Here is a 22,480-nt window from a genome sequence, read left to right on the forward strand (position 1 = left end):
CGCACCAGCTTTAGACAGCAGCACCCTCATCCAAAACCTGCTCAAGCCAGTGGAACGACCCTTTAAATTCACTGGGCTTTGGATCAAGCCTTTACCACTTAGTGATGACGGCAGATATGCTAAGATTCCTCCACTCCTTTAAGATAAAAAAGTTCCTCTGTTTGAGAAACAGGGGTAAGAAAAACACTCTCTCTGCTCAGACAAAAGAATTATCTAGCAATTCAGCAGTAACAGGACTTTTGGGAAATTCATCTGTTCCCGGAAGCTACACAGCTCCATAAATACTGTTATGGGTTGAAGGTAAAGACAGGCAGGTAACGCAACATAACTGCCACCACACCATAAAATCTCAATATTGGAGGTCAACCCTTACCTGTATCACTGAACTTTCAGCTCCTGCTATCTACTACTGCATTAAACGTATCCTCCAGAAGATAAGCTCTTGCTATCATTGTATCTAAACACTGTGGCAGATCTAAAGGCCACAGTTCACAAGGGAAACTGTACTTTTCTTCGTTGATCTGGAGACATGGTATGACAGCAAAATTACACAGGATTAATTGCAATGTTTCCACACATTCCAGTTATCTTACAAATCAATCACCGAAACAGAAGGAAGAGTTGAATCCTTTGTTTTGTCATGCAGTCTACTGCAGACAATCAAAAGCAATTACAAGAGTGCCTGAAGATAATGATAAAATAACAAAATAAAATTGCAAATGGCTAAATTCAGAGTTGGACTTTCCACTTTGAAATCTGTCCATCTCACTTAGATTCCTTGTACTGATGAATATACCAAAGTATGTGTCCTTCAAAAAGATCTTCAAAGACAAAGGTGGACCTTTCTAAGTATGGACCACAAGCATTAGGATTACCATCTCAGTCTAAAGTACTAATCTGAAGCTACTAAAAACTAGTAAAATGACTGAAAATTCCTCAGTGCTCCGCTACACTGAAGTTATACATGCATTATCAAACGTCCACCGTGGAAGTTTCTAACATCTCAACAGCACAAGAAAATTTGTCCTGTTTGCAGGAATCAGCATCCCAGAGAAGCGATTAACATCTGGACCACGTGTTTCCAGACCAATACAAGCATCACAGTCTGGCCATTTGAACCTGTGCAAGGTCTGAACTCACATTAAGTGACCCAGTGATGGACAAAAAGAATCCTGTGCACTTCCCCCTCCTTGGCCCAAACTTGACACAGACTAAAACTAGAACCCTATAAAATGGGATGAAAGGGACATCAATAGCAGTCTTTCTCAACACGTGAACTTGTTCTTAATGGCCATCAATAACAGGCTTCCTTAAGTACCATTTTTACTGTGAGAAAGTTAAAAGCCTAATCGGTGTTTTCCTTGAGGAAACTTAATCCCATTTAAAACTGCCCATCATGGTCACTGAAAACAGCACTTCCTTCTTGCAAATCTTTTAAATACTTGAAATTTCTTACAGTTCCCTTAACCTCTTCATCTCTTGCCAAAATAACTCTGATTTTCTTCCATCTTTATGAAGTTGTTTCCTTGAACTGTGATCATTTGCACTTCTCTCCTCTGAACTCTTTCCAAGTGGTCCAAATTCTTCTTGAATTCTGGCACCCAAAACAGATGCTGTCTCCACACTGACAGCAAATAACACTGATGGATTAAAACTTCACATCTCACAGACAACACTCCCATTTAAACATCCCAATAAGATAGTTGCCTTTTCTGCAAACGGCATGACACTGACTCACGTTCAACTTGTGATCCAGCACTCCCCCAGGTCCTTTTTCTAGTACCTAACCACTTACTCCTCACACTGCATTTGCACAGCTGACAATTCCTGCCTAAGTACAGTGCTCTGCATTTGTCCCTACTGAATGTCATCCTATTTGCAGGTCATTTTGAACTTTCGTCATGTCCTCCAACACATAGTCCCTGAGAATTTAATAAGCTCATTTAATCAGCCAGTTGACTGATGCTTTCATTAAAGTCAACTGTACCCAGGACAGAACCCTTCAACATAACCTCTCATTTCAACACTGAATCATTAATTACTGTTCTCCAAATAGAACCATCTACCCAATTTTGTATGTTTCCTAGACTACTTTCCCAGATCATGTCTCCATTTACTTCTGAGGCCATTAAAATGTGGGAAACCTTATTAAATAAATCAATCATCAATCAACCAGGAGACAAGACCTCCACTGCTTCTGCCACAGCCACAATGCCTTCTGCTCTGCGGTACAACGGTATTTGACTTTGGACAAAATTAGTTTTCCCACAAATCAGTTCATGCTGTTATTCTTCTTGTTATCTTCCAAGCGCTTGAAAATAGAATGTTTGCTTATTAGTCTCAGCTGATGGAAAAAACTGAGATAAAGGGATCTGTCAGACTTCAACTCTTCTTCCTTAGCTTTCTTCCATTACAACTCTCTGAAGACTCATCCTTTGGCAGTCTTCTAGTACTTCTGAGTATTTCTAGATAATGGTTTTGCATTTTTGAACTGGTTTGAGAATCACACAGTGAAGCTTATCAGGGCCAGCCGACACAGGAACATTTAGCAGAAGCATGCTCTGGTGTACTACACTACCTTGTCACAAGTATTAATAAGATACAGCACCTGCATGACACTATGTTAAAGAAGCAAAATAGGCTTTAAGGACTTTAAATGTTCCACACCTTCTGTAGACATACATGTTCTCCACTGAATCAAGAGAGACATGTCCCAATCTTCCTCCTGCTATTAACGTTCTTCCACAGGAACCTTGCTTTTATGCCTCCTGCTAGTTGCAATTTCGTTTGCACTTTCCATTATCTGCCTCTATTATTATTTTATATGTGTTCTTCATAACGTCACTTACTTTCACACTTTACATATATTTTTTCTTGCATCCAAAGTCAGTAGAAGCTTGTAAAATAAGCTCATCTTAGTTACTTTATTTCTCAAAAGCCTTTCCATTTTGCTGTTCTGTCTCCCACCTTGTACAAGGACCACAATTTCTGATTTCACAGCCACTAACATTTATCACCTTTCATTTTGAAATCCTCTAGCTAAAACAAAATTATAAAAAGAAGAATAAAAGAAGTTGCCATTTTTCTTGCTGTATGTACCTTCTAAGCTGAAAATGTCACCATCACTTAACTTTGATAAAGGTCAAAAAAGAAAGAGTTGAAGATTTTGAAGGATGGTCTTTTAGTCTTAAATACCACATAAAATCTCAATCCAACTAAAGAAGTAATAGACTTGCTATCATTTCCAGCACCTCTTCCAAAGAGCAGCTTTAAGATGAACGATGCAATGCCACAATTCTAATAAACCAAAACCACAAAAAAGGGCTAAATTCTTTCAAAGAAAAAATAAACAATGAAGAAAAAGATAATAGAGAACAAATGAAAAATACAGCTAATTCTGGTAGGACTGACGGGATTACTAACACTATGATTCCCTGCACTTCAGAGCAAGCAGGTGGACTCCATGACCACAGAGACCCTTTCCAAATCCCACCCCACGCACAGCACTCCATGCAGATGGTGCTGAAAATACAGATTTTAGAAATGGAGCAGCAACATACAGCACTTCAGACTTTTGTGCAGACCACATCCATAACTCCTGAACAGTAACTATGAACCACCTATCCTTCTTTATTTAAGTCTGCCTTTCAGCTACCAAAGATGAAAGTTTACACTGTGTTTCAATCAGGAATAAAAGTGTCAGACTTGAAGTCTAACTACAGTTTACTATAAACTGAACATTTGTTCTCTGCTAAGTAGATTATTTAACAAAGGAAGTAGCTTTTTTATGAATGAAAACTATTTTTAGCTCACTGTCTACCACTGAAAGGGACTAACACTTCAGCATTACTGTTATCTAGAATATTTTTTAAATCTCTAATTGGGAAATTAGGATTTTTGAACTAGATTTGTTTTGTACAAACTCTCCCATGCTGAACAACACCAGATTCAAGCACTAGTCAGAATGGTGGGGGTTTTCGTCCACTGAAAGAACACAAAACCTACTAATTTGCACAATACCATGCCTACAGACCAGAAGTACTTGACCATACCAGATGCCATGCTGTGGAGACCAGTAACCCCTGCCCAAAAAAGCATACACTTACATACACACTCAGTTCTCCAACACAAGTCTTTAAGCCATTCAAAATATGAGTCTAAACGTACACTGAAGAAGCACACATTTTTATGTTATGCTGATACAGTTTGGGCATTGATAAACCAAAACCGAAAGATTCTTATAATTCCCAAAACTCAGAGATCTGGAAGAATTAACTTTATTTCACAAGGTATTAAAGGAATGCAAGCTCCTCCATCCACGCCAGCTACCTTCAGGTTCAAAATAGACAGGTATTTAGGGAGGAAAGCATCAGAATAGTTCTCCCTGGCCTCTCTTAAAGATGATTAAGTGTACAACTCAGACGGTTTTCACACCAGAAGTAATAATTCCTACAACAGACCTTGGACAAGCTAAGTCACTGTTTTTATTTTACAGAAATAAAGCAAATAGTTCCTTTCCAGAAAAAGGAGTGCAATGGTTAAGATGTTTAACAAAAACCTGGCCTTTCCACATCAGCTCCCAGTTCCAGTAGATGTCCTCTATGACCTGGGCAACCCACTTGAACTTGGCTATAACAACAGAAAGGTATTTTACTCCCACAGAATACATGGAATTTGTCTCCATAACACTGAAAACCTGTGTCTTGTCAACCGTTTTATACCCCACTCAGAAGACAGTGGGAATACTACCTCCTTGAAGCAAATGAGAAAAATTAATCTTAGGGCTTCGTGTCAATACCATTTTAAAATTTCTTTTTAAAAATAATTTATTAGGATGACAGCAAAACAGCTTGTCTGAAGCACTATGCCTGTCACATGGCACACTAGCAGAAAAAGACTGAATCACAACGTTTCTCAATCACACTCAGCCATGATGCAACTTCCCTCCCTGCTGGGCAATCCCCACACTCCCCACCAGGCCCTGCACGCTGCCTGAGCAGGGAGCTGGGACCTCTCATCCCTCTCTCTGCAGGTCTGGGATGAATTAGTGCCTGTCCAAGTCATGAAGGCCTTCACAGAGGAGAAAGGAATGAATGAAATACAATTACAGGACCAGACACTTGATTCTAGAAGACAACTAACAAGAAAATTAAGGGGTGAGAGCATAATGAGCTCCAAGTCTAGAAAGCACCACTGGGAATGTAGCAAGTGGAGCACTCAGAGCTTCTGGAAGGTGCACAGGAAGGCAGCACCTGCTGCCCACTGGTTCCACTGGAGACAGTGTCTGCAGAACTGCTCAGATCCCATGTGCTGTTTTCTCTTCCTTGTAGCATGGACAGGCAGCTTTGGCCAAAACCAAAGTTAACAAGATCTCTCTTACCCGTTTTCTGAAGCACTTCAAAAGCTGAGTACTCTGGAGCACATCAGTCTTCCCTAGCTGACCTAGGCACTCACACTTGGACCACTCCACGCTGCCAGGCATCAGTGTTCTTCATCACAGGCGACTACGCCAACAACACACAGCACTTTTATTTCACCAAGTCATCTTAATGATACACTTCTTGGAAGTCAGGAGAGTTAAGTCAGTACCAATAAATTTCCAAGTCAATTACACAGTTCAAAGTTTACATAGTACATCTTCTTTAGATTTAGACTTCCTGAAGTTGTATTTGCAATCAGCCAACAAGAAAAAGCAGCTTACAAAACTAACAGTATGTAGCCCTTACTGTCACACTACACATCAATACAAACACTTCCACAGTGTACCTGCAGTCAAGATCTATTGCTGTCATCAGTGACAGTAAGTTGATGGCCTGACTTACACCACAGAGTATATTTAAACAATGCCCCAAAAAGCTATTTCTCCACAGGTTCAAGAAAAGCAATAATCACCAGCAGATAATACAGCCTTGTACAAAAGCCAGTTTTACTTTAACAAAAGGCAAATATAGAAACTCTTTCAGATACAAAGGAACTGATGGCAGAAAAATACAGCTAACCTGTCTGAAGAGCCAGTGTGTGGACAAATCTCATACATACAACGGCTGAGTCACCTACAATTTAAAAAAAATACAGTCACAGGAAAGAATAGGCTAAATGAAACTTAATCTTAATTGCTCCAACTAAAAAAAATACCATACAGTTCCAAGGAGTGCACACAGCAAAGAAAACACATTAGCAGATTCTAAAACTGGAACAAGTTTCTCAGCAAGCTCAGATGAAGAGGAAGCAGTTGGTGCAGTCAGGCAACTATGAGCGCTCACATTAGAGCAGTTTGGAGTTAACCATCTCCCGCTGCTGCAGGCTACACTATCTCTGCTGAGGGAGGCAACAGCTTCTTGAACAGCTCCAGAAGCTGCCTCCAAACACAGCACCTGCAGGGAGGGACACACAGCTCCCCGGGGCAAGCCACTGCAAGCTCTTAGAGCCAGCACTGCAGATACCCAAGTTCCTCAAACATCACTTCAGTTTCAGTTCTGTGCCTAATTCAGGCCTGCTCTTTGGGATGAAGCCGTGGCTGTCAGAGGTGCCTGCAGTGCAATCACCATCTCCGCAGCTCGGCTGACAGACAAGCGCTCTGCGGCCTCCGTCCGGCTGACAAACACGAGGCGCATTGAGTCCTCGCCTTGTACTTTGGTACGGGGTCACTGACCGTCCCGCTGACCCCACCGCTACCGAACACCCCGGCATGTGCTCAGCAGCGAGGCGCTTTATGCACCGTGCCTGGTACCCGCGTCCCGCGGACGGAACCAGAAGCTGGCCGGAGCAGACAGAAGCAACCGGACTGCTGCTGGAGGTGCCACCGGGAGCCCCGGGGCCGGACCGGCGATGCTGGCGCCAATCCGGGTGCGAGGGAGGGGGAACCCCGGGCCGCGAGGAAGGCGCCGCACTTGCCCCAAGCTCCGGGCGGCCGCGTACGCTCCGGACACACGCCCGCCCCTGCCCGGCCGCGGGGCTCGCTCCGAGGAGCGGGGGGCCGCTACTCACGGCAGCGGCCCCGCCACGACCCCCGCGCCCGAGCCGGGCCGCCCCGCGGGGGCTGCTGCGGGCAGCGGAGAGGCCGGCGCGGCTGAAGGGCGAGAGGACCCGGGCCCGAGGCACCGCGGGCGGCGCTGGAAGCCCGGCCGGGCCCGCGGACCCTCCCTCACCTGCCGGGCCGGGCCCGCCGCCCCGCGGCCCCACTCACCGGCGGCGCCCTCAGCTGAGCCCCATGCCGGCGGGGCGGGCGCGGGCCCGGAGCGGGACCGGCTCTCCCCCGCCCCACCCCGCCCGGCGGCGCGCGCCCGCGGCTGCCTCGTGAGGCTTGACCGGATCCGCCGCCAACCGGCTCCACGCGCCTCCGCGCTGGGCGGGGGCAGGGAGGGGCGCGGAAGTGACGTCGCCGCGACACCCTCCCCGCACCGTGTGTCACGCGCCGGAAGACCGGGGTGCCGCGCGGCACCGGGGGTGGGCGGGGCCTCGGCGGGGCCGGGGCGGTGTCCCGGTGGAGCGGTGTCCCGGGGGGACACTCGGGGGCAGCCGGGGGTCTGGGGTGCCCAGGCCGGCGGTGCCGCTGTGCTGTGCTGTGCGGGCGCCGCACGGTGCCCCCAGGAGCTGCGGGGCAGACACCCCGTGGAGTCACCCTTAAATCTGGCAGCAGCGTCCCCGGTAGAGTCACACAGGGACACTGAAACGGGCGCCGCTCCGCCTGCAGACTGATGGACAGAGAGAAACAAAGGCAAACCCGTAAGCGGGAGCAGCAGCCAGCCGTGCGGACCTAGAAACATGACCAGGAGCAGGAGAAGCCGAGGAGCAGGTTTTTCCTGGGCTGAGTATTGACTAGATCAGGGAGCTTGCCATAGGACTTAAAGGGAAAATATTATGAAGTTATTAGTGCTATTAAACAGAAGCTCTTATTCTGTCACTCCCTATTAGTAGTAAGAGTTAAGAGATTTGCTTTGATACATACATTTTATGTTCATCAAAATTCCTTTAGTCATTTTCAATTAAAGATTAATTTCTCATCACATTTTTCAACCCATTGCATGTTCTAATGTATTATCTTTATCCCCATTAGCAGGTTTGCCTTAACACCTAATTGCTTTTCTTTTTCAGTCACTGGCAAATTCAAACTCGTTTATTGTTTCACAAACCTCAAGCCGTGCAGGCTTTTATTAATTCAGAGATAATTTTGTGGTTGGCATGTTCCCTCCACCCATCTCCTTAAGCTGTTTCTGAGCTGCTTTCCAGCTCTGGTGGCGTCACGCAGGTTTGTGCAGCGCCTGGTGAGCTCCGCTCTCCGCAGCGTTGCTGGCGGCAGCTGCTCTGGGGACGGGACGGGTCACAGGGCATCACAAAGTTATTTCTAGGTGTTCAGTGCTTTAAAAGAATCAGGTGTTCAAACTGGTAGAAGCCGGGCGGGGGGGAAATACAAAAGAAACAACAATTTTTCGCTGTGCAGTTCACCTCAGTGCGAGTGGATAAGAGGAGGATGCGAGCCAGAGCTTGCGCTCCAGCGCTTGGGAAATGCCACAGCCGTGCCCAGCCAGTGCAGCTCCTCCAGGCTTCACTCAGCGGTGTAGGAGCAGGCAAGCAGCAGCCTGGGGCTTGAGGACAGGAGGAGCAGTGAGTCCTGCAGCCTTTTTAATGGGCTTCCCGCGACTACTTGGATTTCATAGTTACATATATTCCACCTGAACCTGCACTGGGTACAAGTCCCACAGTAAAACTTACCAGCTCCTTTACAACTTTCTGCAAGTAGAAAATTTTCCACAGGTGATGTTTCTCAACTGCTTCCTCCCACCTTTCCCCAGTGTTGAGGGCATACACTGTTTTCCGTGTTGGGCTTTGCCCCACCAAACCCAGGTGAGGCACAGATGTGCTGAACGATGCCCATCAGGTGTATGGCATTTAGTGAGTCTCAGGCTAACTATTCACGTTTTATGTTCTTTCCGAGTCTGACTGTACCCACTGTTATCTCTCATCTTAAACTGTAAATCCTCCAGAGCAGAGATCAGCTTTGTTACCTGTTATATATTACCTAGCTGACAGGGGCCAAGGATTTTACATGCTTCACCGATACACGGCGTAAATATAATCTTGCTCTAAGAACATTTGCAAAGTATTTTTCATTTGCACATGATTTCTAAATCAGCCAGGACAAGAACCTATCTGGAGACCACGTTTGTGTATGAAATCTATCTCATGCCAAAACTAAGATATCCGAGTAGCAGATAAAATAAATCAAAACCTACTATTTATTTATTCAGTCTCTGTAATGAGTGTATCCTAGCGTGTTCCACCCTGCTTTTTCTGGTAGTGCCGTATAAATACATACCTTAGCTCAGAGTAGGTTGTGGGACCCATCTCCACAGTGCACAGGCGCACAGCTGGCCACATCTGGTGCCAGATGCTGCGAGCACACCTCTGCTTGCCCTGTGCCCACAGCTGTGGGGCCTCCCTCAGGACACCTCTGGGCCTGCTTTTTGGCTTTCCTGGCAAGGGAGTTATATGCACAGGGGTGAAGTGCCCTTGGCCCAGTCTTTCTAATCCCCACACATCCCTAGGCAAATAAAAAGAGCCTCATGAGAGTGGCCAAGGCTCCACACCTTCCTCTGGGCACAGAGGGGAAGGAATTAGCTGGGGGTGGACATGGCATTCCTCCTCCTACCTTTATTTGTTTTCCCTGACCTCAGCTGCTCACAGGCTCTGCCAGCTGAGGTTTTCAAGTTCAGTAGGTTGGCAACAGTAGTGTCATCACTGCCACGCTGGGCTCTCAGACATAGATGTGGGATCTGCACAGGAACATCTGACTCTTGAACTGAGTGCCAGAGCTCGTGAATGCATGGATGGGTGTATGGTGACCCATGAAACAGTGGTTAGCAATCCACAATTGCAGCTTTGCTCTTCAAGATGATGAGTCACACTCAGTTGAAAGCCATAAGTTTTAAAGTCTCCTTTGAAAGCTCCTTCAACTACTTTGGCAAGCCTACTTTTAAAACAATTTATTATCACTTCTCTGCCAGAAGACCTCGTGAAACTGCTTGAAGAACAAATTATACAAAGTGCCCAAGATTGTCACAGATGTATACTCTCTTTTCTCTTGTGCCACCCAATCTTTTTTCCCCCTCTCTCCAGACATCCAGTTCTTCTTGGTTTAAAATAGCCTGGCTAGTTATTTCCATTACAACAGCAGCATATCTAATAAGTCCCATGCCTCCAGCTGCAGTCAAAGTGAAAGGGGAATTCCTTGCTCCATTTTCTAGAAGATCTTAAATAGTCACTTTTTATAGTAGATGGAATAAATAACACTGTGTTTTGCCATTCCATTCCTCTTGCCAGCCCCATGACTGCCGTGGGAAGCAGTAAAGAAGGTCATGCCTGTCTCCATGTTACTTCTCAGGCCCTTTGAAGGCAATTCCATCCCCAGAAGTTACCATCCCCTCCTCTGGCTCCCTGGTGCCACAAAGCTGTAACTGAGTCACTGTGCAGCTACTTGGCACAGCCTTTTTGTTGGTAATTGTCCCTTTCCCCTCTCCTCTATTTTAAATAATGCAGAAGTCTTTCAGTCACTGCGACTGTCAGACTCTGCCTAACCTGTATCACACCTAAAGAAAGGTGGGATCTGAGTGCCTCTACCTGCTTTCACACCTTTACCATATTATTTCTTAACTCTGCCATGTAGTGTGCACCCAAAAGCTCGCTGGTAGATTGTCTCCACCAAAGACATCGGTCTCCTGATGGCTTGTACAGAGCTTGTCACGTCCAGCCCCGAGGCTGGGCTGAAATCCTTGGGCATCACGTCAGCACTGGCGATGGTGACAGTAGAGCAAAGGTTGTTGCACTATGAAGGAGGGTTGAGTGTGGTAGCAGTTGTCCCAACCAGAGGGAAAAATTTCCAAGGGGACACAGCAGATACCCGCAAAGCTACTGACTTCACTGGGAAGTATTCCAGTAAATGGGAGCTCCAACCACACCAGCATAAATGCAATACTAGGTAACCCGCTTACAGGTAAACTACCCCAGCACAGCTAAGAAAAATAAAGCTACTACCTGAACAGAGTTTAAAAAAAAAAAAAAGCAGGCAAACCTCCAATGCAAGATTCTTGAGAAGTTATCACTTTTACCTAGCAGAGAAGAATCAGCAAAAGACAAATGCTTATGCATTTATTATTTGGCTGCAAGTAATGGAACTATGAAATGAATCTGCCTCTCAATACCCACCCAGCACAGAGGACAGATTCAATCCCTCTGGCAGCTTTCCTAGCTGGAAAAGGAGATATCCTCTCCAGCTGAAGAATGCACGCACGCCACTAATGGACCTTGCCATCTAGTAGCATGATGTTTTGATTTCATATTAGAATTGCTTGAAAATAGGGCCTGTAATACCTCTATTGTTTTACATTTCTCCCTCAAAATATGTTTAAAGGACTTAATCAGCCTCATTTCCCTAATTTCAAACGTATCTCTGAAAAGATATTATCCCAGGCTGATGGCATCAAAGAGTGAATTAGGAATAAAGCCAAGTGAATAAAAACAAAGATATTTCCTTTCAGTTACTGTGGAGCCTTTACAGGCTGCAGAGCATTAGAGCTGCTGAAATATCACTGGCACATTCTTCAAGATCTGCAAATTAGTGCCTGGCTTTTATACCCTTGGTGGGAAGCGAGGACGCGATCCCTGTTACCCTTAGCCTGAGAAGGGCTATGCTGTGATGAGCTGCTTTAGATTTGCAGCACCAGAAAAATGTCTTTGAACTATTGCTGTTTGGATTCCCAGCTTCCGAGACATATTTATCTCAGCAACATTCCCCTATTGAAACAAAAAACCCACAAAAAAAATGGATTTGATTTTTGTGCAGTGCTTGCTTTCAGCTTCTGTCCTTCAACATCAGTTGCAGAGAAGCAGCAGATCATGTGGCCATCCTGGGCCAGGCTGAAGGTCCATGCAAAGCACCGACCTGTCCATCTGTGATGGAAGCTGGCCCAGAGCAGACCAGCAAAAAACCCAGGGTGAGGAGACAGCTTGTGTACCCTCCCAGCAGGGAATCGAGCACAAATCTCCCTTTTACTACCAAGTCAACGGGGACCACAACATGGGCAGGACAGGGGCGTCTGGCATCCACAGCTTCTCTAGGGGTTTATCACGGATCTCAAACCAAGATGCCCCTGTCCTGTCAGGATGAGGGACCCCTCCTGATCACTGCTGTGCCTGGAGACAAGACACGATTTGAACAGCACGATCCGGGGCAGAGCAAACAGAGCTATTGCTGAAATGACTTAGGCAACTTTGTTCTCACAGCACCTCCTGGGAAACTGCTCGGCAGACTGGCAGTCGGTGCTGTTACAACAAAGCATGGGGCTGGGAAGCCTTTCTTCTGCTTTGTGCTCTCCAGAGCAAGGCTGGGCCGTGCCAGCTTTCAGAGAGCACAGGGGACCAGAGTCTGTGTGTATCTCCTTGGCATGGCGCCTTGGAGAAGGAGGCTGAGCAGGTTACACTGTCTGGTTATTTGGCCCGCCATCAGTCATTCTCATTAATAACTTTTTCATCTCCCTTATTTCAGCTAAATGGGCAAAGTCCACAGGTTTATTACAGTCTGAGAAGCTATGCTTCTGCAATGCCTTCTGACGCCTTGGGGGCTCTCTGCTTGCCCCACAGACCGGCGACATCGCTGCCACCAGGACCAGCGTGCCCAGTCTGCGTGGCCCAGCACCAGCTGGAACAGAACAAGAGGTAAATGTGCTGATGGGCAGAGAATGTCTTGTGCAAGGGCCAGAGAAGATCAGCTCATCCATAAGACACTGAAAAGCAGTCTCTAGGGCAGGCAGAAAGCTTTGGGGACACAAGCAGCACAGCCTGGTCGCTGCAGAGTGACAAGACGCAGGCAGCCCTGCACAAGGGGTGGCTGCTGTTGGCCTTGCCTCGAGGTTCCTGCACCCTGCACTGCTGGGCACAGCAGCAGCCAAAGGCTCCTGCTTGCAAAAGGCTTGGAGAAATCCAGGGCTACCTGCCACGGAGCCCAGGCCTGGGGGTTCTGCCTCCAGTTCTCCCTTCCTGAGCATCCCCAGTGTGGGAGCCCAGTTCCCCCAGGTCGAGGAAGCTGGGTTTGCTGGTGGGCAGCAGCACCTCAGAGCGCCAGGCCGGGTGGGCAGCAGGCAGAGCTGCACAACTGGAAACCCCAGGCTACAGCCAGCCCCATGCACAAATGTGCACAAACCAGCTTGACAAAACACAAGGCAAGATCACATTTGAAGCTTATTTTGCTGTTCTGAAACTACAGACTCGAGAAGTTACCTGGTGTTCCTTTGCCCCCTGCTTTCCAAGCCATACTGTTTGGGCTTCCTCCATCTTTCCAGCCATTCCTTGGCAACAGCTGGGCCTGAAGACGGTACCGCAAAGAAGCCAGGGAGGACAGCCACTTGGTGACAGGAGACAGAGTTTTCCACACCCAGCCACGGTAGCACCGTGACATATCTCAGCAGTGCTGCACACTGACAGAAATGGGCAGCTCTAAGATTTCTCCTTCCTCCAGCCCCTGCCAGAAGATGATTTCCCCATGCTCTCCCTCCCACAGTTCAGCAAGGTAGCAGCTCCAAAGCCACCACTTCTAAGCAGCAGCTGGTGCTGAATGAAAAGCTGCTGGATCTTTTCCATCATCCCTTGCCCTCTGGGGTCCTTCCTTTTGAATCTGTAAGGTATTAGCATAAGAAACAACTAATTACTTTGGTAACTCCACCCTAATGAAGCAAGATCATCTGCCTCCTCAGGACAGGTCATGCCCTGACAACCATCTGGCTGCTTGATTGCTCCAGACACCTCTTGGGGCTCTGCAGACAGCGTGGGCTCCGGGGCAGGAAGAGACAAGTGGTTGCTGAGTAGTTACAGGGTGAAGCAGCTTTCAAGCACCTGCCCAGGGCTGAGCAAGCAGCAGCATGCTCTTGGTGGCTGGGAAACTCAAGGGAAGACTACACAAGAAAGAGGGGTGCTTGTGTGACAGCATGTCCCACCTGCTCACACAGGTGTGCAAACGAACACACCCATGTCCACACACCTCCGCACCTCTCTGGGCTTCCTGCAGCCTTCCTGACAGTCATGTGCTGATGGAGACCTCCCCAAAGGGCTGTCTCCATGGAGAGGATTTTCTTGGGGGCCTTGAGAGCTTCATCCAAGACATGTGGCCACACAGCACCATCAGCTGTGCCTGACATCTGGGGACCTGGCTGTACCCTCCTTCCCTCCTGTTCACAGCTACAAAAACAGTAGATGTGAAAGTCTCTCTTTGAGCTCGAAGCAGGTGAGATCAAGTCACCCTGTGAAGCAGAGGACACCCAGCAATCACACTGAAGCTGCTAGGTCAGCCCAAGCCTGACCTGGCGCCAGCCCTGTCCCTGCACACCTCTTGAGGAGGGGGAGCTGAGCAGACAGATGCAGCTGCAGCCCCTCAGGAAAAGCCTCCTCCAAAGCTGCCCCTGCTCAAAGCTTTCCCACCCTGGCCATTGTTTTGGGAATGGCTGGAAAATGTCAGCAGGGCGCTGGGTGCGGGTGGGGGGTCAGGAAAAAGGAAAAACAGATGATTAGATTTTTTTTTTAAATCAACCAATAAATTATATTAACTTTTCCATTGACCTTTTGTCAGGTCACATTATCAGACTGGTGAATGTGGTTCATGAAGATAGTATTATGCTCAGATTTCAAACTGTGCAGAAAGTGCATCACAAGCAATATGCCAAAATGGAAATATCGGCTCCACCAAAGGGGTGTGTTGCTCATTAGCCTCCCAAGGAAGGCCAGATCCAGCACCTACAAATATTATATATATTATTTAAAAGGTCTGGTTCCCAGGGGGGCTGGGATTTTATAAGGTCTGACTTTGTCAATGGTGTCATTTACTTCTTTCTTCTTGAGATTGCGGTGGCACTGGATCTGCCTGTGGAAGGACTGGCTTGTGCAGCAGACAGCCAAGGTTGCCCTCCTACCTGTGCTTGGCCAGCAAGTCATGGTGCAGGCAGCTGAGAACAGGCAGATTTCCTCGGCCAGGGCAAGAACACTGGCCTCGCATCACAGTGATGCCTGCAAGGACAGGGTAACATTCAAAGCATGGGAGCGAAGAGGGTGTGAGGGTACAGCTACACGCCTTGGGTGTCTGCAAGGGTAAGGGGGAGCAACGTTGATCCTGGCCACCCCAGCACCAGGTGGGGTTTACCAGGTGTCAGCAGGACTGCAGTATCATGCCACATGGTGGTGACAGCTCCTTCAGCAGCTGTGGCACCTTCCAGGAGCACGGCAGGAAGCAGAAAGCATGCCAGCCCCGGGGAGGCAGCGAGACCCCACTGCCCTCAGCCCTGTCCTGGTCCTTGGGGCTCAGGGAGCTGCTCTGGCCTTTGCACCACAGCCTCAGCACAGATGGAGGCCTCCTCTCACTCCTGGCCAGCCCGGCAAGGCCAAAATTAGCCTTCCCTATGTGTGTGCCGGGTAGAAGAGCCACAATTGTATCTCAGGAAAGCATTATTGTACTCCATGAGCCCTATCTTATCAGGGAAAGGAAAATGGGACTGACAAATTGCCTTTGTCGCAGCCGGGGTAAGCGCATGATTTTCGGTAAGCGCCCACCCTGGCCACAGCAATGCCGTGGTAACTGCTGTTCCTGACCCAGTGCTGTGAAGGGTCCGGGCAGCCGCAACCTTCCCAAAGGTGAAAGAGCACCCAGATCCCGGCTGTGCTCACTGTGGCTGCGCCCAGCACATTGTGTTTGCAGTCCCAGTGGGGATGCTGTTGGAGTTAGATTGATCCATTTATCAGCAGCCTTCAAGTGCTGACAAGGTGACATCACCCTCCAGGAGCGGGGACTTGAGCAAGGGCAGATGGTTATCAGCAGGCTTTGGCAGGGCTGTGCTCTTCGGCCCGCAGCTGGAAGCAGAGCCACCCTCACAAGGGGAAGGGTTTGTTTTGCTTTGCACAATGTCTGCTCAGATCCTGTCCAACTGTGGTGCACAGTGCGGTGCAGGGCACTTCAGAGGTGCTCGGCTTTGTGCCAGCACAGCATGGGGGACCCAGCACAGCCAGCAGCTGTCCAGCCCCCGGGGCACTCGGCCTGACCTCAAGGACAACTCGGTCCCTGAAACACCATTTGCAACAGGAACCACATTGATCCCAATCCCAGGGCAAAGAGGATCCTCTCCTGAAGAGCTTATGTCACCTCACCAGGAAGCCCAAGAGCAGCCCACGAGCCCATCTCCTCCTGCAGAGCATCTCCATCAGAACTGCTGGTGCCAGTGGTAGCTCCCCGAATACCCCAGCAGAAGAAACCAGTGAGGGCTAAAGGGAGTGGGCAGAGGTTACAGCAAAGTGCACTGCATGTATAATCCTGCCCAGTGTTATGGTGCTTTGTGCCCTTTTCTGCTCTGCTGTCAGGTCCTGCTTCCCGAGGCAGGATGAAGAGAGAGACTGCCAGGTGCTGCAAACATCATAACTATCAGAACAAAGCTGCTGCCGTCCTGCCTGTCTCCCTTTGCCTACAGCTCAGCCCTCTGCTTTCCACAGCTGGGCCATCAGTGTAACACCAAAGGGGAAAAAACCCAGGTGGACTGAACACATGACCTGAAAGGGCTGAGACCAGTGATTTCCCCTCACTGCACCCCAGGGCAGAGAGCAAGTGCAGCCGCTGCAGAGCTGCACACCACAGTGACGCGTGATGTGCCTGAGGCCCAGCACCCTCCTGTGCAGCCTCTCCTTTTGCACAGCTCCCTGCAGCCTGCAACATCCCTTCTCACTGCCTGAGCAAACACCACCATGCCCCTTCACTGCTCCCACCCCAGGACCACCGGGGGCAGCATCCGTTCTGCTGCTGTCTGCAGCCGAACACCACAGCAGCCCCTGGGGCAGCACAGGGGCTCACACACCGCTGGGGCCAAAGCGGAGCAGGGTGACCTTCTGCAGCCCACCCTGCTGCTCCTGCAGTCACAGCCCGGGGGCTTCCTGGGCCAGAGGGACAGCCCCCACCCGCTTCCTCAAGCTCCGCTCATCACTCATCCCAGTCTCACTGCCCAAAATAGCCCACAATGATTTCCGGAGTTAATTTGGGCTTTCTCTAAGCATGCAGGCTGTAGTCTGAACTTTTCTCTGGCCATGTCAATTTCAGAGCTCCCTGTACTCTGAGATACAGCAGAGACACTCATCTTCCTCTCCTCTCTCCTCTCTCCTCTCCTCCTGGTGACAGGACATCTCTTCAGAGGCTCACCTCATTTAGTCATTCCTTATTCAGATGCAGTACATACCACTTGCTGTCCTTGCTCCTCACAGCCTACACAGCCTGGGGTACTACAAGGGATGCTCAGCACTGCACACACACAGCATGGATTCACTTGCCATTCATACCCTAGAAGCTCCCACACAGCTCCACACTCCCATAACCAGCCTCCTCTCTGGTACCGAATAATCCTGCTCCCAGCCCTGCCCGCATGGACACACTGTCTGTCCTTGTCTTCACTGCTCTGACATACGATACCACCTGTCACTCTGTGCCCCAGCCACTCAGCAGTCCTAAACCCCTTCAATGTGTTCTTGTACCAGCTGTGTGATTTCATACACCAAATAATTACATATCACTAGTAAATGTTTTGGCCTCACTTTTCTCAGCTCTTCCAGAGTATTTAAAGATTACCTTGTAAAGGTGTAAATGCAGGACATGGATGGGCCCTGTGGGACGGAGCAGGAGCAGGCCAGGTTACTTGTTGCTTCAAGACTCATTGCAAAGCACTGCAAACACTCATGCCAGGGCCAGGCACAGCTGCTGTGCCCAGCTCCGGAGATCCCGGCTCACACAGACATGGCAGACATCCTCCTGCTGCTTTCTACAGCAGCTGAGGTGCCCACCCCACCGTCTGCAGCGGAGACTTTTGTTTCACTTTGGGTTATCTTATCGCCATAGGAAAGGCAATACAGCAGAAGAATTTCCTTTCCTTTATGTTTCCAGCATTTCCATTGTCTGGCGTCTGGATTTCTGAGCCTTGCCACTCAGCAAATCGCTCTGGCCTTTGGAAACACTAATTCAAATGCTTATCAGAAGGAGCTCCACAAAGGCTTCTCTTGCTGCTGCAGGCAAACCCAGCAGGGTCTGCCTGGCCTGGGGTCTCATCCTCACCCTCCTAAGGAGCTGGGCATTTTCCACTGCCCGAGGCAGATGCCAGCGCAACTGCTCCACTGGAGTGATGACAGTGCCAGGCAGCATGACCTGATGAGATTTGACCAAGGCATTGAAACACCATGGTCTCTTGTTTCTTTCTTTGTTCCAGCGTATTTAACCAGAGCAGAGCCTGGAGGCCATGGCAGCATGTGTGTCATTGGGAAGGAAGAACAGCTACAAGCCACCGGCACCTCAGAAAAGACTGCTGGGAGACATCAGCACAGGGCTATAGCAAAGACTCTCCCCCTGATGTGCTGCTTATAGGAGCCAACACCATCCATCCTGGGGCAAAGAGCTAACCTCTGGCTGCAGGGATCAAACTGGCCCCAGTTGTGCTCTCCACCAGTTGTCCTCTTCTGTGTGGGAGGCTCTTCTCTTCCCCTCTGCTCTGAAACAGAGAGAAGCAGAAGAGCAGCCAGGCAGGTCCCCACACTGCCATCCTGGATCCTCTTGCTCCAGCTGAGTGTCCAGGGCACTGAGGGCTTCCCCACACAGCTCCCTGGGGCTTGGGCAGCAGGTTTGAAAGATGCAGATGAGGCTTGAGACAAAGCAGTGCTTTATGTGCAACAAATCCATCAGTGCGGGCTGCAGGGTCCTGGGGATCCCTGCACTGCAGCTGCAGCCTCACTGTGCACACAGGGCCCAAGGCACTTGAATATGCTTGGTGCTGTGAATGCAAACTGGCTGCTCCTTCCTGATCTTAGCATGGGCTCCACATTTCTGCAGCTTCTTCTGTTCTGCACCACACACATTTTGAGGCACAAAATCATACCTGGGCAAGAAATTCACCTCTACGTCACAGGAATTGGCAGCTCTCTCCTTTTTGTGAACAGACAGTACCTGCCAGGCAGACCACAAACAATGGGCCAGGCCCCCACGTACAGCACTTAAGATGTGTATAACTTTCCAGGTAGGTTTTTGTCTTGCTGATCCCTGGCTTGCAGTGCTTGCTTGGCAGTCCAGGATGACCGGGAAGCATGGCAGCCACCAGCGTGAAGACAGGGTGAAGCCTGTCCCCATCTCCTGCTGTGCTGGGCAGATCAGCAGGCTTCAATTCCAAAGCCTGCAGAGCATGACCAGGCTGCCCAGGACTTGTGACCCGTAGTGCTGGAGAAGACACTAGCCCACCTGAAAGAAGACTGCTGGGCTTAAACCCAGCCGTGAGGCTGCACCTCTCCCAAAGCCTCAGTCCCAGGGAGCGCAGCCAACAGCAGTGGGGAAGGGGGACCCCCACACCCCATTGCAGCAGCATAAGGGTGAAAGGAGATGCTGGAAGCTGTCACCGCTCCACCCATGCAGCGCTCCAGGCATGGCACAGCAGTCTGTGACGGCACACTAGGCTTATCACCTTTTCCAGAGCTCCAAGGAAGTACCTTCTGCTGCTCACTGCTTGCTTGGCTGAGGGATGGGTGCTTGGGGTGTCTCGGGGGGCTGCAGGTTGTCCGAAGGTGCCTGGGCACAGCATGGAGCCAGGCTGAGCAGCAGGGCTGGGCCTGCTCCACTACACCATCATGTCTTCGAAGACTCGCTGCAAAGAGAAAGGATCAGGCGGTGCCGCAGCCGGTGCGAGGGAGCCCTGGGCAGCACAGGGCCTGCGCTGCCTCCTTCCAGAAAGGGGAACTGGCCATGCTTGAGACTAGAAAGTATCCAGTTCTCCCTTTCTCCACAACAACACAAGCAAAGCTCAAAGCAGAACAACGCTGGTTTCCATTTTTCTCACACACTTCCCTCCCCACCCAGGTAACATGAGGAAGGGGCTCAGGGGCACACGGGGTGGTGGCTGAGTGAGATGTGGAGTGTGTCAAGAAAGGGAGAACCCCTTTCCCCTGGGATCCCCCTGTGCTGCCACACGCACAGCCAGTTCCGAGAGCCACCAAGCAGAGACAACTCTTGCTGAAAGCCCTGTGAGGCCCTAGTGGAAGCTCAGGCTGGTTCACCAGCACCAGCTGACACTAAGGAGTTTGGCAGAGGCTTCCAGCTTCCCTGTGCAGGCAGCAAAGACCTGGCTGGACTGCAGGAACTCCCTGTCGGGGACATCACGATGTTTCTGTTTCTTTGCTTCGACTGCTATGACTCCCAAGTGACTAGGGGCCGGGGATCAGAGAGGGACGTTTCCAGGAGTGCAAACCCAGGTCTGCTCCACCCAGTGAGCCCAGCCCTTCCACCCTCGCACCACCCGTGGGACAGACGCTTTTCCCATAGCTGTAGCAAGAAAAACCACTGTGGCAGAGTTCCTCTGACTCAGGAGCAGTTTCTTTTCCTCTTGTCCTCACCCTGACCTCTCTCCATGTCCCAAGATGTCTTGGGCACCTCAGGCATTTAACCCTGTGAGATTATTCTCTGAGGTGCCTTGGGGAGCTGCTCCATGTTTCTCTTCCAAATGCCCAGTGATATTTTTCCTCAATATTTTTGATGGAATAAACAAACCACCACCACCAAAGACAAAAACAAACAAAACTAACAAAAAAAACAACAAACAACAAAGGAACCAACCCCAAACACAACCTCAGAAAAAAAAGCTGGACTAGATCCACCACGCAGGGGTTAACAGAGCAGAACACTGCTCCTCACAGATGTGGGGCAGAGGAACCTGCTGGGACCAGGCAATGACATAAAGCTCACAGGAGCGGGGTGGGAGCTATGAACAGAAGAAAAAAAAAAGGCTGCTTCTTTCTTTAAAACCGTAACAGTGTTTCAGGACAACCTGGCAAGAGCTGTTGTGAACAACTAGTTTGTGTGTCACACTGCAGGGGACCCCTGGGGACCTGCCCCTCTGCAGGGATCAACCCCAGGACAGGACCCAGCACTGCAGCGCTGGGTACACCTGCCTGCTGCTCTGCCTTGGAAAGACCGGCCCCTAACGGCAGGAGAGGAGGACTTCAACCTCCTCCAGAGAAATAATGAAGTGGTTTTGGACCAGGCTGTGACTGCAGAATGCTGGTGAGATGCACACACAGCAGCCCCTCACTGCAGGACTCCCTAGTGCAAAAGTCATCATCCCACAGACCCTTGTGCTCAGACATCAGGAAGAGATCAGAGAAACACAACCCTGACCCTGCTCAGCCACACTGTGTGGTCTGCAGATGGGAAAAGGCCTTTCAGTGCAAGGTCTCCCTGGTGCAACACCAGCCTCAGTTCTGCCCTGGAGGTCCAGAAGGCTGGGACTGTCCTTCACACACAGGACTTGCCATTGCAAGTCAGAGCTGCCTAGGCTGTCCATCTATGATCAAATGTGCTTTGCAGGGTCTTTTGTAGGGGAGAGCAATATTTTTTTACTCTTTTGGAAGAGCACAATATTTTTTAGTCTATCTGTGAAAATGGAAGCACTGCAGGTAAACAAGTGAGGGAGATGCCAGGATGCACTCACTGATTTCAAGTCCCTGAGCTGCTCTGCTGTGGGGCACCATGGCTCTCCTAATGCTGTGGTCCATGGCAGGTGACATTACAAATCTCACTTCCTTCAGCTTTAGCGTTACAAAGCCAACCCCTCTAAAAGGGGAGGCAGTCTGCTGGGGTGCCCAGCAAACAGATTGGATGTGGAGCCCAACAAACAGACTGGAGCCGGTTGCAGCCTCCACGTTCCCTCTACACGCACAAGGCACTTTAAGAAAACAGCACTCAGAAGTGGAAACTTGCCTTCTGTTGAAAGCAACGGCAGCAGCAGAGGCTCATTCCGCAGGTGGCTGAGGTGGAGCACAGTATCTCCTTTGTGCAGGCTCCTGCCAACGGCGTGGTCCCCACGTCACCTCACGCCTGCCTCACTCGTACATGCTGCATCGAGCTGCCAGCACAGCCCAGCTGGCATCCCTTGACAAGGGCAGGGTAGATGCAGTTCAGTAATGGGCCAAACCACCACAGGAAAGCATTAATTTAACCACAATCCTCACCTGTTACCTAGTTTGCCCACTACTCAATAGCAGCATAAAATATCAGTAAGCTTTTAGGTCTACAACTCTTGTTTATGCTCCTTCTCTCGAGGCAGTAGTCCTTTAGCACAGCAAGGAGCTGTTTGCATTTAACAAACCTGAGCAAACATTATTTGCTCAGTCGTATTTACATCATCCATGCACTCACACAAATACTGCAGGTGGTTTGGCAGGTCTGGTGGCCAAAGCTTTCTGCAAGCAAGAAGCAGAGTCACCCCAAGCCTCAGGCCCTGGGGACTGCTGTTACTCACTAGATTTGGAAGGGTCTACACCAGGACACAGCCTCTCCAGCAAGGAGGCTCAGAGACACAGCTGGCCCAAAAGGGCCAACGAAAGGGTCATGCAAAAGATGACAACTCAGGTAAGTGCAATAAGAACCGAGAATTCAAAATGC

At 49.6% G+C, this 22,480-nt stretch overlaps 1 protein-coding gene across 4 annotated transcripts in view; it reads right to left on the bottom strand.

Moving 5' to 3' along the window:
- The window catches only part of ATP13A3 (ATPase 13A3), a 60,569-nt gene extending 53,210 nt beyond the window's left edge, over window positions 1–7,359 (bottom strand). The window contains exons 1-2 of one of the 4 annotated variants that reach the window (XM_065073892.1): window positions 7,187–7,359; window positions 6,000–6,053 (exon numbers count right to left, since the gene is read on the bottom strand). In XM_065073892.1, coding sequence (XP_064929964.1) covers window positions 6,000–6,037 — 38 coding nt within the window. In that variant the 5' untranslated portion in view covers window positions 6,038–6,053; window positions 7,187–7,359. Of the gene's footprint in view, window positions 1–5,380; window positions 5,489–5,999; window positions 6,054–7,148 lie in introns of those variants that run through there. The other 3 variants (XM_065073893.1, XM_065073895.1, XM_065073896.1) reach the window with 3 other exon arrangements.
- Between the last annotated feature and the right edge of the window lie 15,121 nt (window positions 7,360–22,480).

The sequence above is a fragment of the Columba livia genome, chromosome 9 (assembly GCF_036013475.1).
Source record: "Columba livia isolate bColLiv1 breed racing homer chromosome 9, bColLiv1.pat.W.v2, whole genome shotgun sequence".
Taxonomy (NCBI): domain Eukaryota; kingdom Metazoa; phylum Chordata; class Aves; order Columbiformes; family Columbidae; genus Columba; species Columba livia.